The sequence below is a fragment of the Rhinolophus ferrumequinum genome, chromosome 9, assembly GCF_004115265.2.
Source record: "Rhinolophus ferrumequinum isolate MPI-CBG mRhiFer1 chromosome 9, mRhiFer1_v1.p, whole genome shotgun sequence".
NCBI classification, from domain to species: Eukaryota; Metazoa; Chordata; class Mammalia; order Chiroptera; family Rhinolophidae; genus Rhinolophus; species Rhinolophus ferrumequinum.
Window position 1 is genome coordinate 18,971,947 of NC_046292.1, and position 18,039 is coordinate 18,989,985.

Sequence of the window (18,039 nt, forward strand, 5' to 3'; positions counted from 1 at the left end):
GCCCAGAGCTGGCATCTTTCAGTGGTGATTAAACTGAAAAACAACATGTTTACTGAGTATTTACAATGAGCCAAGTATTATGCTCAGGGCTTTATATACATTAGCTCATTTAATCTTCACAATGACCTTATAAGTAGGGTACTATTAGCCCCATTTTACAGGCAAGAAAAGCAAGACTAGAGAATGTAAGAGCTAGGTGTGTGGCACATAGTAGGTGCTCCTGACTTTTACTCTGAAAGGCTGTATGAATGGATGGATGAATTAAGAAGGAGGAGGTGGGAGAGAGGCGGTCAAGGTCACAGGTGTCAGTCTCTCCCCTCCACGTTCATTAACTACCACAGTAGTCCCCATTACACTTTGTGCCTGGCCCTCAACCAACTGATGGACCACAGTCCTGGAGAGCTGGCATCCCTGTGGGGCTCACTGAGATCCTCTGACTAAATAAAGGAGAAATCTTTCTTGCCAAGCAGCTGGCCAATGTGGCTCTGCCTGAGAGCCTGGACTGGAGATTCCACGATGAGAGCCCACCCCCAAGTCCCTGACAATCAACAGAAGATGACAGAAAAAAATTGGCCCACTACTCTCTTACAAGTCCTAGGGAACTAAGAGGAAACTTATTCTTTATTGTAGCAAGAATGATTTCAGTTAGACTGAAGAAGGGACTTACTGACAGAGAAGGGGAACAAGCCTGGAATTCCTTACCAGAGTCAGGAAATGACACAGTGGTCCCTGTGGGTAGCTCCATAGGCTGAGCCCTGGGAAAGGATGGAGCCAGAGTGAGGCAGAACCACAGTTCCCACGGTTCCTGCATAGGGGAACCATTGTCTAATGGAGGAGATATGACATGTCACACTCCAGGTCAACAGCCGAATATAAAGTCCACTGGAGAGGAAAGGGTAGAGTTGGCTGAGAAAGGGGGGCCTCAGAGAAGGAATCTATATGGTCACATGGGAGGCATTCCTGGTTGGTAGAGGGTGGTAAGAAAGGAGTGAAGATGTCCAAAGGGAAGGGAAAGGAAGGAAAGGGAAAGGGAGGGAAGGGAAGGGAAGAGAAAAGAAGAGAAGGGAAGGGAAGGGAAAAGAAGGGGAAGAGAAAGGAACTCTCTACTGTGTGCCAGGTACCATGCCAAGCACCTTACATATAATGTTTCATTTCATCCATTGATTCAACAAGTATTTATTGAATGTGCCAGGCTCTGTGCTAAGGATTGCGGGTACAACTGTGAATAAGACAGACACAGCCCCTTCCCTCTTGGAACTTAGAAGTGGGAGGAGACAGTCAACATACGCAGAATGTCAAAGGGACACATGCTTTGAAGGAAAGTAAAGCAGGCTAGAAGAGAGTGACAAGGAGAACTGAACTGAAAGCTGAGGAGACGGATGCTCACGTTTTGGTGGCATTTGTCAGCCACAGGAAAGATATCTGATTTTGTCATACATGTAATGGGAAACCTCTGGAGGGTTTTGAGCAGGTAATAGGATTTGTGTTTTTAACTAATTTTCAATTTTTAAATATTAACACATTCATACGGGTCAAAAAGAAAAATATATAAAAAGCCTGAAAATTGCAAAGGCTCTGCAAAGTCTTGCTCCTCTGTACCCTCATCTCCTATTCCTTTTCTTCTACAAAGCACATGTATTAGTTTCTTGGCTGTCCTTCCAAGATTTCTTTATGCAAACACAAGCATATATTTAGTTAACATTTATATAGCACTTACTATGTGTCAGAACTTAATCTAAATTCTTTAAAATGATTCACTCATTTAATCCCTATAACACCAACTTTATGTGGTAAGCACTATTTATCCCTATTTTATGGATGAGGAAACTATGGAACAGAGAGGTTTACCCAAGATTGCACAGCTTCTAAGTAGCTGTATCAGTTTCCTAGGGCTTCCCTAACAAATGACCACAACCTGGTGGCTTCAAACAACAGAAATTTATTCTCTCACAATTCTGGAGGCCAGAAGTCCAACACCGAGGTGTCAGTAGGGTTCGTTGCTTTAAGAGGCTCTTAGGAGAGAGCCGTGCTTCTCTCTTCGTTTCAGATGATGGCCAACAATCCTTGGCATTCCTTGACTTCAGATGCATCGCTCAATCCCTGCCTGTCTTCATATGGCCTTCTCTACTGTGTGTCTGGCTCTGTGATCAAATTTTCCTCTTCTTTTAAGCACACCAGTCGTATTGGATTTAGTGCCTACCGAATCAGGTGTGACCTCATCTAAACATGATTACTTCTGCAGTGACCCTATTTCCAAACAAGGTCACAGTCACAGTTTCCAGGTAGACATGAACTTTGGTGGGACACTATTCAACCCAGCATAGAACCAGAATGTGTATTTGACTCAGGCAGTCTGGCTTCTGAGTCTGTGATCGCAATCATCAGTTATTCTGCCACTCAATAAGGTTATGAATATACATCAAATCCCCCCTTTTCCTACCAAAGGTGGGATATCATATACACTGCTCTCAATCTTGCTTTTTTAAAACTTATTATCTCTTACGGAACTTTCCCTATCAGAACACACAGATCTCCCCCATTCTTTTTCACAGTTGTATAGTATTCCATTTAATGGCTGGACTGCATTCTACCTAACCTAACCCCTTACTAATAATAGACAGTGAGTTGTTTCTGGTCTTTTGCTATTGCAAACATAGTGCTGCAGAGAATAACTTTATATATACATAACTTCTCACTTGTGCAAGTGCACATGAAGGATAAATTCCCAGAAGTAGGATATCTGGATGTTTTTATAATTTTGATAAATTTTGCCAAAATGCCCTTTTGGGGACCTATACCAATTTATATTTGCATGTGTGAGAGTACTCTGTGAGAACATGTGAGAAAGCACTGTTTCTTTACAGAAATGCCCACAGAGTGTATTATTAAACTTTTGGACTTTTTTTTGCCAGAATGGTAAGAAATAGTATCCAAGTGGTTTTCCTGATTTTCATTTCTCTCAAGTGAGTTTGAGCTTCTTCTTTTCATATGTTTAGAAGCCATTTGTATTTACTTTTCTGGGGACTGTCAGCTCATATCCTATGCCGATGTCTATTAGATTGTTGGATTGTTGGTCCTTTTAATGACTTTCCAGGGATTCTTTCTAGAGAGATGACCCTTTGTGTGTGATCTGAGTTGCCACTGTTTTCTTCTATCTTGTCATTTGTCTTATGACTAGATTTATAGTGTTTACCCATGTAATAGTTTTTTATTTTTATATAGTTGACTTTATCAATCTTTTTAAAAGGCTTTTTGGTTTTTGAGTCATGGTTAGACTTTTCTCACTATGAGATTATAGATTCTCCCATGTTTTTCTCTAGTGCTTTTATAATTTTTTATTTTTTTAACATTTAATTCTTTGATCCCTTTGGAGCTTATCATGGTACTCGACATGAAGTACAGGTCTAATTTCCCCCCCCAGTTGGCTAGTTGTCCTAACACTGTTTATTAGCGAGTCCATTCTCCACTTTAAGATATCACCTTTATCAAATCTATCAAATACTAAGTCTCTGTACAATTGGGTCTATATCTCGACATTCTATTCCAGTCTATTGGTCTGTTTGTCTTTTCTTGCACCCAAATCAAGTTGTTTTAATTATTTAGGCTTTCAATATGATTATCTATAGTAGAAGGTGATTAGTGTTGCCTTTTCTTTTTTCAGTTTCCTGGTATTCCTCTCTCTCTCTCTCTCTCTCTCTCTCTTTCTCTCTCTCTCTCTCTCTCTCTCTCTCTCTCTTCTTGAGGGGTGGGGAACCTCAGGAGATCTCACGGGATTTACACTACTGTAGGGAAACAGACAATAAACAAGTAAGTACATGTCACTTGGTAGTGCCAAGAAAAAATCATAAAGCAGATAAAAGGACAGAAGGCTAGAAGTAGTATTTAGATGCGCAGCCAGGGAAGGTCCAGTGCTTCCTTCCTGACCCCCCTAACCCCCCACCCACACTGGAGTGAAAGCACAGGCCACATGGATACCTGCGGGAAGATATTCCTAGCAGCACGAAGGGCAAATGCAAAGGCATGTGGAAGGAGCATGCTTGGCATGTTGAAAAACAGCCAGGCAGCCCTTGCAGCTGGAATGGTGCATTCAGAGGGGAGAGTGGGAGGCGATGAGGTAGATCGTGCAGGCCTTGCAGGTCACAGCAAGGACACTGGCTTTTCCTTTGAGACAGGGTGTCATGGGAGGGGATTGAGCAGAAGAGTGACATGTTAGAACTTCCCTTTTAACAGGATGGCTCAGGCTGCAGTGTGGAGAGCAGAATGTACAGGAGAGGGCAGCGGCAGGGAGGGCCATAGGATTTGGGATGAGTGAATGAACTGTAACTTGGTTTCCTTGTCGGTCTCCCCCACTAAACTGTGAGCTTTGCAAGGATAGGCACTGAGCTTATCCGGTGATATATGCACAGAGTGGGCATGGGTAAACATCTGTGGGAGGAAGAAGGGAGGGAGGACAGACAGGAAGAGACAGGAGACGCAGAGTCCCCTGGGGAATGTCTCTGCAAAGGCCACAGACAGTAGAGGGAACAGACATGATGAGAGAGCAGGGACGGAGGTGGAGAGGGGCTGAAGCTGAGCTGGGGAAACTGGTCTCCCCAACCAAGTGCCTGCCCTACCCAGGGTCTGTGACCTCCATCAAGGATTAGGCTACGGACAGTTTATGTTGGAATTCTGCCACCACAGGGACCCTGGACGGGGGCTCTGTCCCTCAAAGTGAGAGGGTTCAAGGGTGAGGTGGCCTGGGAGAGTGAGCAGCTTTCCTGAATTCTAGCACACCGAGGCTCTGGGAAGGGATAATATACCCCCTTACAGATGATAAATTGAAGGCCCAAGAAGGGAAGGAACCCAGCCAAGGCAAACACGGGGCTCAGCTGTCTCAGGGACTTGGTATCTACAAAACAGCTCCTTGGCCACTGCCTAATATTGGTCTGGGTCCCTCTGCAGTTTTGGGGAGTGACCAAGTGCAGAAGAAAGGGATGACTCCTGGCACTCAGCCAGCCCTTAGTTGCTGCCCAAGTACAGCTGCGGAGACCCCAGTGGGGGTGGGAACCAGCTGTGGGAAACAGGAACCATGGAACACTTCAGGACCTCGTGATGCTTCAGGCAGAATGGGCCTGGAGCAGGGCAGGGAGACAAGAGTTACCAAGCTGAAAAGCAGTGGAGAGAGGTTGCAGTTCAGCCTGGCTTTGCCACTATCTCATTGTGTGACCTTAGGCAAACAGCATCTATCTAGAAGCCTGTTTGTACATGTGTAAAATGGGACAGCAGCTCCTGCCTTACAGGGCTGGCCTGGGGATTGAATGAAGCAGTGGTAGTACAGTGCTTCCTTCCTGACCCCGACAACCCACACCGGGTTGCTGGTGTCCCTGCCCCCAGCAGAGGTGATGGGCTGCTCCTAAAGGGGAGCATGAGCTATGAGGGGGTCTTAAGTCCCAGACCTCTACAGATCAATCCAGGCGGTGGGGATCTGGCCACGGCTGCCACCTGTGGGCCTTAAAAGGGCTAGGTAAGCCTGCACGAGCCTTCAGGACAGTTGGGTGGACCTGGCTTTACACCAAATACCTCAAAATATTCACTAGCTCTGGGTCTCAGTTCCAGGGAATTTCCTGGGCATTGGTTGGGGGTAGGCAGAAATTGGAGGTCTTATAACGCGCAGATGGAGTAGGCTGCTTCAAAAGTAGTGAGTTCCCTGCCTCTGAGGTATGTAAGCAGAGACTGGCAAGCACTGGGCAAGGAGTCACTCACTCACTCATTTGACAAACTCCTATTGAGCACCTACTTTGAGATGGGCCCTGTGCCCATCACTGGGGGTTACAGTGATAAGGCACCCTTACTCTCCCCTAACTTGCATTCCAACAGGGGAGAGAGACGTTCGAGAGTGGCGAGAAAGTGTGTATTTGATATGAGAGGGCTGGTCAAGGAACTCCTCTCCCCAACCCTGGGATGAAGTGACTTCTAAACTGAGATTTGAAGGACAAGTATGAATTAAGTGGGGAAGAGAAGAGTGTTTAGGTCTAAGAGAACAGCCCGGGCAAAAGCCCAGAGACAAGAGAGAGCCCCACATTTTCAAGGAGTTTAAAGTTCAGCATGGCTGCAGGTAAGAAGCAAGAAGAGCAGTGGCTGAGCAGAGCGAGGTCAGGAGTCACTCACCAGTCCTCACCTAAACAGGGACCCATTCTTAGGGGTTAGCATCCACCCTGTCCCATGATGGTCAAAGATGAGGAGTTAGCCAGGTGAAAGGATGGGGCAGAAGGGGAACTGTCTGTGTAAACACCTGAAGGAGAGGAAAGAGTTGAAAGCAGCTCAGTTTGTCTAGAGCCTGGCTGGGAGAGAGGGAAGGACACTTGGCTGAGACTAGAGACCCAGGCGTGGCCTTGTGAGTCTTGCTGAGTAGCCTGAGGGCCACAGGGAGCCACAGAGGGGTCTTACACAGGAGAATGACCCAACTTTGGTAGGAGCATCAAGGAAGGTTGTGTGGGACACCCATTAAGGTCCCCGCAGACCCTCAGCACCCTGCAGAACCTCTGGGGAGCTCAGGCCTCGTTGGCACAACTTCATCAGAGCCATCTCAGGAAGGATGAGGAAGCTCATTTGTAAGAGGAACCTCGGAAAAGTGACACCGGGAGGTGGGGCCTGGTCTCAGCTCATCACTGACTCAATGACTCAGGAAGTGTTAGCTCCCAGGACCTTGGCGCTGAAAGGACAATTCTCTCATCCTAGGATGGAGGAGGTGAGGCTCCCAAAGGTTAAGTGCAATTGCTTCAGGCCACAGTGCAAATCAGCCGCAAGGTCAGGGTTAGCGAGAAAGAAACTAGTATTGCATCTTGAGCACCGAGTATGTGCCGAACCAGTGCTGGGCACTTTATATATCATATCATTTAATGCAGGTACTGCTTAATTTTGCAAATGAGCAGAATGAGGTCCAGAAAGCACGACTCTTGTTCAGGGTCACCCAGAGCTAGGGTTAGAAACCAGGTCTGCACACTCTTGGTCCAGCAAGTCCTTCGGGTCTGAGTTGGGGTGAGGGGAAGAGGCGGAGCGTGTCCAGGAGAGTGAGGGGGAGGGTGGGGCTGTGTTTATGGGACTTTCCTCGCTGAGGTCAGAGGCCAGAAATAGCCGCGCTCCGGTGAACACTCTGGGGCACGGTCACACTCTCTCTGCCCCGCCCGCTACGGGGATTGGTCGGGCCGCAGCGAGCGTCCCGTCTGCGGTCTCATTTCCCAGCAGAACGGCGTAAGCCTCGCCAAACTCCGCGCATGCTCTCGCTCTCACGTGAACGTACCCCCGGGAGCCCCCCGACGCTCTTAAACTATCGTTGCTGCAGCACAGCTTCAAGGCCGTCTATGCGGACACCCTACCGCGTTCCCTCACCTTCTACTCCTACAGCATCTACTCCGACAGCAGCGGCGCCCCGCGCCAATCAGAAAGCAGAAGCTAACTCCGGGCACACGTCCATCTGTGACGTCATGCAATGGCCCCGGAAGCCCCGCCCAGTGGCCTTATCTGGAAAAGGCCAAGGGAGGAGCCAATGGGTTGGGGGCTCTGGAAGGGTGAATCGCGCATATTATAACTGACCCGAGAAATACAGGTGGGGTGAATAGATCCCTAATTTTAAATGCAGGTATTCACTCAATCGCTCCTCATCCACCCACTATCCATCTATCTGTCCATCCACTCAGCTAAAGTTATTGAGCGCTTCCTGTGTGCCAGGCACTGTGCTGGGTGATGGCAATAAATCACAGTGAACCCTGTGCAGCTGCTCAGGGAGCTCAGAATCTAGTGAGGAAGTCTGACTGTAATAATTGCTTACACCAATCATGCTTTTATTACAATTGTGATCAATTCTAGGAACAGAAGATACAGGCTGCTGGAATCATGGAGTGTTTAATTTGGGTTGGGGGCTCAGGTCTTTGGAGAAGTTACATTTGAGCTGACTCCTGAAACAACAAGAGTGTTCCAGCCAAAGGGAAGAGCTTATGGAAAGGCATTGAGGTTGGCAGGCACTTGGAAAATTCTGGGAAGGACACAGGCCGCCAGTATGGCTGGAAAAGAATTGGGGGAGGGGAAGCAAGGTGGGATAAGGCTCTGGAGGTTTGAGCAGATTATTCACGACCTTGAAGGCCAAAGTAGAATTTTATTCTAAGTGTGATGAGCAGCCACTGGGGGGGCTCTAACGGGGGTGGGTCACTTGATCTACTTTGTTTTAAGATCTTCCTTGGCTGTGTGTGGAGAATATGTAAGAGGCAGGAGTGGACCGGTAAGGAAGACCTTGTAGGTGCCCTCCAGGCCTGAAGGTAACAGGCTAGATGAGGAGAGGTGGGCCACGTGGGTGGAGGGTCACGAACAGACTCAAATAATTAGAGGATAGAATCTGTTGGCTGGTTGATTGCTGATTGAATGTGGAGGATGCAGAGGGAGATTAAGTCATTTCTTTATCAGACAATTATTTATAGACCCCTGAACACTCAAGAGGATTGTTATATGGATTAAATGAGTTAAAATATATGTAAAACCTTGAATCTGAGTGCTTGGGGCTGGGTTCTGAGGATGTACTTAGACTTGGGTACTTGGGGATGGGTGCGTGGGCTTGCTTCTTGGAGTCACCAAGCTCCATTTCTTTACTGGCCTTTCACAGAAAATCAAAGCAGGGTGATACGCTAGAGCAGTGGTTCCCACACTCATCTGTCTGTACATTAGAGTCACCTGGAAATTTTTTTAAAATTCTAAAGCCCAGGCTGCACCCCAGGCCAATTAAATCACAATCTCTGTGGGGGAGACACAGGTTTTGAAGCCTCCAGGTAATTTCAAGGTGCAGATAAAAAAATTTGGGAACCACTGAGGTAGAGAGGAACAAAGAGGCTACTTTAATGTAGGCAGTCAGGGAGGGCTTCTCTGAGGAGGTGACATTTGAGAGGAAACCAAAGTGTGAAGGAGCTGTTATTGGAAGGTCTTTGGGCAAATGTCTGGCCTAGGTAACTGCATGCCTGAAGGTGCCTTTGCTGAAGTGGGAGAGATTGAGGGAGGAATGGGCTTGAGTTGATAGGTTCCAAGAGAATGGGTAAGTAATCATGGCTTAGTGAAGACCCACTGCTTCTTCCTCAGGTCAGCACCTGGAGCAGCTGAACCATGCAGTGCTCCTGGTAGGCTATAGGTGCTCCATCCTTCTCCTCACATATACCCCTTGAGAGAGGCAGGCAAAGGTTGTCCAGTGGCCAGACAGAAATGAAGCAGAAGCCCAGACAGAATCGTGCAGCAAGGCTAAGGGGTGGAAGCTCCCAAATCAAGCCCCTGCCTCTCTGCCTAGGGCTGGATTCAGAAGGCCTCCCCGGCCTTGACCTTCTGCTTCTGCCCCAGCTGGAGAAATCTTGTTCTCCATTAGATGGGAGTTGGGGTGAGTGGGGGCTGGGTACCATCCTGGACAAGCAAGTGTGCAAATAGAACAAAAGCAGTAAAATTGTACCAGTTCAGGTTTTGTGATTATTTGTCATGACTGGACTGGCATTTCCTTTAGTGCTGGCCCCATCAGGGGAAGACAATCCAGTAAATACCTCCTGAGAGAATGATTTGGGACAAGTTTTCCTGTGGCCATTCCCCCATACAGTGAAAGAAACACTAGGCCCCTGTCAGCCTCTGCCTGGGCACTGGACACCCCACTGGGAGTTGGTGCTTGGAGCTGAGAATTTGGGGCCAGTATTTGACGCCAAGTATTTGGGGCTGGGTTTCTGGGTCTGGATTCTGAGAATGGATGGGTACTTGGACTTAGGTACTTGGGGCTAGGTACTTGGGCTTGCTTCTTGGAGTAACCAAGGCTCTATTTCTTTTTACTGGCCTTATGCAAATAGGCCTGCCCCTAACCTGACTCTCCTCTCTGTGGCTTCACATGAGAAGGATGTGACCCTGACTATCTGCTCCACGGAGACCCCAAAGGGAAGGGAACTAGAAGGCTGCTCTGGGCATCTTCATGGGGTCTCCCTGGGATCCCCATCCTTTCCCCCTAAACCAGAAAACCCATACTCCCTAATCTTTACCCCTCCACCACAGTCATCTGTTGAAAGGAAGTGGCTCTTCAGTTCTTCACAGGAAGCCACAGGCCTCCTCTGCCTTACCTCCCTCCAGCTACCGCTGACCCAGGCACTCTGCTGGCCCAGGCCCCCTTCATGCCTGCGTTCAAGGATGCCCTGCTCCTAGCATCACCCTTTGCCGCCCAGCCAAGTGAAGTGCTTCTCTTATTTCCTTTAAATCCCTGTGGCTCAGGTCTAAGAGCACAGGCTGTGGCCCTGGAAGTGAGACATCATTGCAGAGGGTCCTGAATGCGGTACACAGGAGTTTGGAGATCACAGAGAGAGGAGGGGGCAGGCCCTGCAGGGTTCCTCGGGACCGACCATTCCAGGGAGTTTCAGGAATTCCTGCTGCAGGATGGGATTCATTTCAGTTTCTAGCATCCATGATGGGGCCTGCCCCAAGCAAGGTTGTTGGTAAATCGTATTGCTGCTCAAGGATGGTGTAAGCTGATGACGATTCCAGGATGGGACTGCACTGTCACCTGGTGGCCACACCAGCACATAGCACCACAGAATTGTGGAGGCCTGCATGACAGGGAGTGAGCTGACTTTCGGACCAGGGAGGCCCTTAAAGAAGAAAAGATATCCCTCATAAAGAGATCTTATTTAAAAGCAAGACACCTCTAACTTGAGCACTTAGGAAAGACATTCTAGGTCTAGAGGAGAGTCCAACTCCTCCCTCTTCCATTTTATAGTCTAGGACACTGAGGTCCACGGAGAAACGATGAAGATAGAGGACCTCAGCGTTGTTTTCCATCAGGTCAGCCACACAGGTGGGATCTAATTTTTTAGACTTGTCTTGGGGTGTGGTCCCAGAGTGAGGAACCACCCTGCTAGTTACTAGTCATCCTCATTTGTAACCAAACATGGCGTCTCTTCGCAGCATCACCCACTTTAGTACCAAAGCTGGCAACAAGATGGTTTTTGGCAGCTTCAAAAAGAAAATCTACTCTCAGAGAGCCAGGATCTAACAGGGCCAGGGGATTCAGAAGCATATGCTTCAGGCTCAGCAGTTTTAGAGCAGGAAGTGTCCTGGAAACTATTATATTCAACCCCACTGGTTTTCAAAACGAAGAAGCTGGGACTCAGAGAGGACAAGTAACCTGCCTGAGGCACCCCACCCTGGAGCTGGGCTAGGACTCAGCTGTGTGTCTCTCAGACGGCTATTGCCAGGGAGGAGTCTAAAAGTGCATTAGCATCTCCTGACCTGTTGCATTAGTGAATTCTGGTCTGCGTTCATCATTCTGCCTCATACTTTGTAGATGGGATCACTGTGGTCCGTGAAGGCTGACAAGGGCCAAGGCAGGTGAAAGGAGTTGAGGGCGAGGAGTTGGCGACCGGGAGGGAGAAGGGGGCTCATGGATGCTTTGGGGGGGCTCCCAGTTTGTATACTGTGGGCTCCAAGTAAGAAGGAACTGGAGTGTCCACTGCAGTGTCCTTAGCACTGGCACAGTGCCCGGCGCAGACCAAGTGCCCAGTCAATGCTGCAGAATGAAGGCAAGGAGTTGTCCTGCACAGGCCCAAAGGGACCCTGTGGTCGGTGGAATCTCCCCTTAAAGACAGGTCATTTTCAATGTCATTCAGCCCGAGAACTGCTAAGGCCGCAGATCTAAAATCCAGGGGACACTTATGTCTTGGGGATGTCAACTCTATAGACAAACTGGGCTGACTTAATAGGCCTCAACAGAGTGTGATGCTTGAGACCCCAGAAGTCCAGTCTATCTGCCTCTCCATGGATAGCCCCAGCCAAGGCAGGACTCTGTTTGAGCCTGTATGGTATCAGGTCAGGGGATTCCACCCAGCCTCTGCTGTTGGACACAAGCTGTGGAGACAGTGCATGTGGGGCCTATCATGGCTGTGCACCTCTTCTACAAACAGTGCTTCTCTGGGGGCCTGGGGCAAACCAGCTGAGGCAAACAATTGCTATCTGCAGACGTGGCATTGGACCTGGGGGCAGGACCAAGCAGGATGGGCCTCTTACCCACCCACCCACATCCACTTATAATAGAAGAAGAATCTCTGGATTGTAAGTGGGGCTGGGTGGGAGAGGCCTGAGGACAGCTGGCCAGGACTTTTTTGTGACCAGCGCTTGTGGTTCATAGCCAGCTACTTCCCAGGGTTGCAGATCTCCCCGGAGGCTGGGTTGGCATTGAGGCTGGTACCTGCTCATAGAACAGAAGCACAGCAAAATTCTCTCTCTCTCTTTCCACTAGTGTTGGAACCAGCCCTACCCTCACTGCCATTTAATTTCCAGCCTCTTTGCCCTTCCCTTGTCTAGTTCCTGGCACCCTGCTTAACTCGGACAGGACTCCCAAACATCACATCTCCCCAAAGGCTTGGGTTGGGCTTCCCTTCCCACTCAGAAGGCATACAGGCTCCAGAAGCAAACTGTCCATCCTATCCCCAGAGTTCTCTGAGTGAAGGGAGGCCTTGCTGAGGCCTCCAAAAGCTGTTGTTACACCCTTTCCCCAAGGCAAAGGTCTGGCATTATGTTATCCATCCCTGAGAGACTACTCTGGTGCTTCTTCAGAGAACAGAGACCTGGTATCTATGTTTCTGCCTAATCAGAGAAATATCTGGAAGCTTCTATCACTGAGAACAAACTGAGCTCTACCTCTCCAGGTCTCCTGTGAAATAGAGCCTGAGTGTTCATGCTGTGACAGGGACAGCAGGAGGCTTGGCTGGGAAGGAGTCCCAGAGGAGGGGATGTCTGAGCCGGGTTATGAGTTTTAGAAGGACATTCTAGGCAGAAAGAATGGCACGTGCCAAGGCCCAGAGACAAAATCAGCTAGTTGTATTCCAGAAACTGTGGTGGACTCTAGGGGGAAATGAGGGTGCGGCAGCCCAGAGCCAGATCTTGTTGGGCTTCTCAAAGCAAGGGGGACTCACAGAACAAAGTATTTTCTATTTTTTCCCCACATGAATAAATTAGTTTGTTTTACAGTGGAAAAAATAAAAATATGTCTCCCTGTATCTTCTAACCGGTTGTTGCACTTCTGTCCCCTGGAATAGCATAAAATATTATTATTATTTTTTTATTTTTTTAGCATAAAATATTTTAAACATGTTTCCATGCACTGCTCAATTGAATATGTAAAGATAGCTTTCACGTTCTTCCACACGTCATCTTTTTTCTCATTTAAACATATCCAGAAGATTAAAACATTTATTACATGTCAGCGTCTCCATAATTTCACCACTTTTATAGTACCTGAGTGGGAATGCCTCATTTTGAGTGTTCTGATGTGTCCAGTTCCTGCATGGTGACCAGATGTTTTTGGGTTTTTTAAAGTGTTTCATTCTTTTTTTTTTTAATTTTTAAAAGCTTATTTATTTTTCGGTTACAGTTGACATTGAATATTATTTATGTTAGTCAGGTGTACAGCATGCATAGTGGTCAGACATTTATTTAATTTGTACAGTGATCACCACCGGACCTAGTGTTTTCTGAGAAAAGTTTTTCACCTGGGTCCTTAAAGAGTGTAACAGAAAGTTCTGGACTTCAACTGGAAGGAGAAGGCTGGCAGCTGCTGACTACTCCTCCTCCTCGTCTGCTCCATTGTTTTGCATCTGATTGTGGACAGCGTAGCCCAGAAAGGCGCCAACCTTGGCCATGAGGGTACTGCCACCGCTAGCCCCTGTAAAGCAAACACAGCCAGGTCACTTGGGGCCCAGGCATCAGGCCCAAGAATCCAAAAGTCTGGAAACCATTGGCCAAATCTTCATTTTCAGATGGACAAACAGAAGCCCTGAGAGGGGACGGGACTTCTGTAAAGTGAATTTTATTTATCCCCCTCACCCAACTCGCCATCTCAAATCAGAGATGTGTTTCAGAGGTGAAAAAGACAAAATAACAGCTCATTCTCTTCATGTCTGCGGTGAACACATGGTGTAATTAATAATGCTAATAACAGGCACTTTTGTGGAGACCTCCCTGTGGGTCCTGGGGGGAAGGTCACAAGAAAGAGATTTCATCCTTGTCACAACCCTGTGACATGTGAGAGGACAACCATCTTATAGCACAGGACTGTTCCTAGCCCTGCCCTTCACTTTCCACTGCTGCGGTGTGGCCTGGTCTGTCTTCCCCTCTGCCCATCTGAGAAAGGCTCTGTTTTGGGGGGCTGGGTCTTTGGGCTTTAACATCCAGAGTTGAGTGAAGATGGAGGGTTCAGGAAGGCAGAGAGGCAATTTATCAGGAGCAGTTTTTTCTAGTAATATTTGGAGGCCTCAGAGATAGAGAGGGAGAAAGAGAGCAAAAGAAAAGGGTGGAGGAGGGACAGAGGGAGGGAGGAGGGACAGAGGGAGGGCGGGAGGGAGTAAAGAGGGAGAGGGAAAGAGAAAGAGAGATGGAGGGAGGGAGGAAAGAGAGGGAGAGGGAGAGAGAGAGAGAGAGAGAGAGAGAGAGAGAAATATGAATGCACATTTTTCAGAAGAAGCATTCTGAGTCATGTATCTATCCGTTTCATGGTATTCAATAAATGCAAGTCAAGACTGGGGTTGGTATGAGATTGAATTGGGTTGCCTCACCACTTGTCTTTGCCTCTCTGGGTCTCTGAGATTAAGCAGATTTATAAAATGTTAAATTGAGGATGATTATTATCCCAATTAACAGATGAGGAAACTGAGGCTTGTTGTGACTTGGCCAAAGCATCAGCGAGGCAACTGGCTAAAAGCAAGAAATCAGACCGACTGGGTTTGAATCCTGGCTCTGGCGCAAACTATCTGGGGGAACTTGAGTAAATTACTTAATCCCTCGTTGCCTCAGTTTCCCCACTGTATGATGGGGAATATAAGTATACCCGCCGCAGAGAGTTGAGTTAGCTTGCGAGAAGGACTTAGAAAAGAGGGCCGTGTGGCCCTGGTGTCTCTGCCCGAAGGCCCGGACCCCGACTCACCAAGGCTCTGCAGCGTGGCTACCAGTCCCCCGGCGGGCACGCCGCCTCCGTTCGCCACCGCGGACCAGCTCATCAGCGAGGCCGCCACCGAGTTGGCGGCGATGCCCGCGCCCGTGAAGCCCAGCGCGGGCAGCCCCGCGGCCAAGAGCCCTGGAGGAAGAAGAGGCAGTGAGCGAGCGCTCGCGGCCGGCGTCCGCCCCGCCTTCCGAGCTCGCCGCCACGCGGACCCACCTCCTCCGACCGCCATGTAAGTCAGCGTGCTCCAGAACCCGGAGCCACTGTCCTTGGACTTCTTCGAGTTTTTTCTTGTGCCTGTCGGGAGAGCACACAAAGGAAGTGGAGAGGGGAGCAAGGTACCCTACTCTGCGCCTGATGTTCAGGGACACCCGCAGAGCTGGGGGCCACCAACCCGGGTTTCGGAGAACCTCACTGGAAGGAAGAGATATTTTTCCCAAGGCTCAGTGCCTGGCACATAACAGGCATTTATTTTACAGGCAATAAATGTCTGTAAAATAGAGGAATTGATAGGGCTTCGAATCTGGGACTCTGGTTACGACAAGCCTGCGCTGTTTATTGTAATAGCTCCTCTGGTTCGAAGGCACGCCTGGGTTTCTAAAAAAAGGTTTCTGAAACTCTCCACTTCTTTCGCCTAAAGTCCTTTCTTACCTGCCTCCACCCCGCCGCAGGTGTAGAGCAGCAGATAGCACAGGAAGAGCGATACCGCCTTCTGCTGCATGGTGGCGCTGCGCGCAGGCTTTGTCGCTGGACCTGGGGATGGGGAGAGGCAAGAGATTGTCGGGAGCTACACTCGCTCGGCTGTTTTCTCTCCCGATTGGAGTATGAGTTCATAAAAAGCAGCGAGGTGCTCTGGACTGAGCCCAGAACCCCTCTACGGAGCCGCGGGATGTCTGTTTCCTCGAGGGAACAACCGCGGTGATGTTCCTGTCTCACTAGGTGGGAGGTAAGGTTCCTGGCACACAGCCTGTGCTCAGTGATGTCAGCTATTATTAGCGTTACTGTGGTTTCTGTTCTTGACTTTGTCGTCGCTGGCCTTGTGACCTCGGGTCTTCTCTGAGCCTCAATTTTCTTATCCCTAAGATGGGGGTATTAATAGAGTCCATTTCAGAGGGTAGCCTTGAGTTTTGAAACTGTGCACCACTATATCCCTAGCGCTTAGAACAGTTCCTATCTCATAGAATTTTCTAAAAAATGGTTGTTGATAAACTTATTTTTCCAATGCATTGACTATTTACAGGCACCAAACATTCGCATCACATCAACTTCATTTTTCAGAAAGAAAGCACAGAGGGGTTAAGGAGCTTGCCCAAGGTCACACAGTAAATTGTGCAGCTTAGACACACACTCGAGACTGGCAGAATTCAAAACCTATGCTCTTTCCATTATACCACAAAATAGAAAAATACATATGCCCCCGAACTCACCTCTACTGTGATTTTTGTCAGCTCAATGCAATTATCTTGAATTAAAAACAAACAACCTCCCATGTATTCCACTTACTCAGCACTTGATGATACAAGGTCATTTATACCCATAACAATCCCATGAAGTAGGTACCCTTGTTCTCAACCATGTGTTATAGAGAAGGAAACTGAAGCTCAGAGAGTTTAGTATTCCCAAACCCACCCTGCCAGGAAGTGGCAAAATCAAGATTTAAACCCGCAATTGACTGATGTCCAAACCCACACTTTTAGCAATCACAAAGTCCAAAGAATGGATTTTGCATACAACTATAACTGGGGATGACTGCCATTTACAATTTTTAAAAATTTAAAAATACCTGCAATAAGATTGATGTCCTAATAAAACCGTCACAATAAAATAGTTAACAAGTAGATTACAAGTAGATTACTTCATTTACCCTCAAAGATAAACTCACTGTCACATTAAATTCCACAATAAAAGGTGTTCAGAAATGGTCCAGTTCTTTGGCAGGGAAGGTAGCTTGATCTCCATTTTGCAGATGAGGAACTAAAGCCCCCTAAGGTGAAGTGACAGGGTTAAGGGCATAGATTGCTGACTCAGCATCTATTACATTAAACTGAATCTCATGCCTCTTGGGGTTTTGCACCTCAACCCCCTAAAAACCCCAACCATCCCCTCTGACCAACCTTAGCCCAGGGCACTAAAAGAGACTCAGGGGTGTAGCCTCCCTGAGGGAATGGGCATCCCGGCTCTTGGGGAACGAGGCTTCCAGGCAGGCAGCCTAGCAGAGGGTGACCGCTTGATTTGATACCCATACCTCATAGTTCCTGGGTTTACCTTGAGGAAGGAGAAGGAATCTTCCTGCCCAGAGCCTGCTGATAGATGTGAGCAGCAGTGAGGTAACAGCAACAGCTCTCAGGCTGAAGGCTGGCTTTTTATAATCACACTCGAATTACCTACCAGCCCCCCTTACCAGTGGCCAATCCCTGTCAGAGTTTCCATTTCCTGCACTCTGCAGAGTTTTCTTTTCTCCTCTAGTTTGGCTCAGCGACAGCCTCTCTGCGTTCCCTGCTGGCCGAAAAATGTAATTCAAGCCGAGGGCTTTGAACAGCAGTGTATTCAAAACAGGTCACACTACAGTGGGAGCTTGGCCATGCTGGGTTTAGTGACGCCGGACCAGTAGCTCATCTTGGGGCTCAGAGGCCTTTCACAATTTAATTCAATTAATAATAATAATGCCTACCATTTATTGAGCACTTGCTGCATGCCAGGGCTCTATGTAATGATCTCTTTCCCATCCCACAATAGTTACGTGAAGTATCATATCATATACTATTTATAATCAATGCTCAATTTGCAGAGGTGATTAAGATTTGTGGAAATGAAGTCATTCCATTCCATTGTTCTCTCAGGCTGGCTGCTCCTGGGTGATGGGCATATGGTAAGACCAGTGAAGCCCATGTTTGTGTGGTCATGGTCATACATCCCTGTCCATAAAATGGTTTCTCTGACCCAAGGTAATGGATTGAGCATTCTTTAAACCTTTGCATAGTGCTCCTGTAAGAAATGTTAAGTTCCGGTAAGGATGAATCATTGCCTTCTCCAGTGAGGGGAGCTGGTAAGAATGACCTGTCACCAGGTGG

The 18,039-nt window shown here is 48.1% G+C and overlaps 1 protein-coding gene across 2 annotated transcripts; it reads right to left on the reverse strand.

Annotated features, from left to right (window-relative positions):
• Nucleotides 1-13,210: 13,210 nt before the first annotated feature.
• Nucleotides 13,211-17,379, reverse strand: IFI6 (interferon alpha inducible protein 6). 2 transcript variants are annotated; one of them, XM_033113259.1, is made up of 5 exons: nt 17,234-17,379; nt 15,620-15,721; nt 15,185-15,265; nt 14,954-15,103; nt 13,211-13,696 (listed from the first exon to the last, which is right to left on the reverse strand). In XM_033113259.1, exons 2-5 carry the CDS (start codon nt 15,687-15,689, stop codon nt 13,593-13,595), a joined length of 405 nt encoding a protein of 134 aa, XP_032969150.1. In that variant the 5' UTR covers nt 15,690-15,721; nt 17,234-17,379; the 3' UTR covers nt 13,211-13,592. The 2 variants fall into 2 exon arrangements, with proteins under 2 accessions (XP_032969150.1, XP_032969151.1); XM_033113260.1 differs by having other exon boundaries at nt 17,214-17,300.
• Nucleotides 17,380-18,039: the final 660 nt, after the last annotated feature.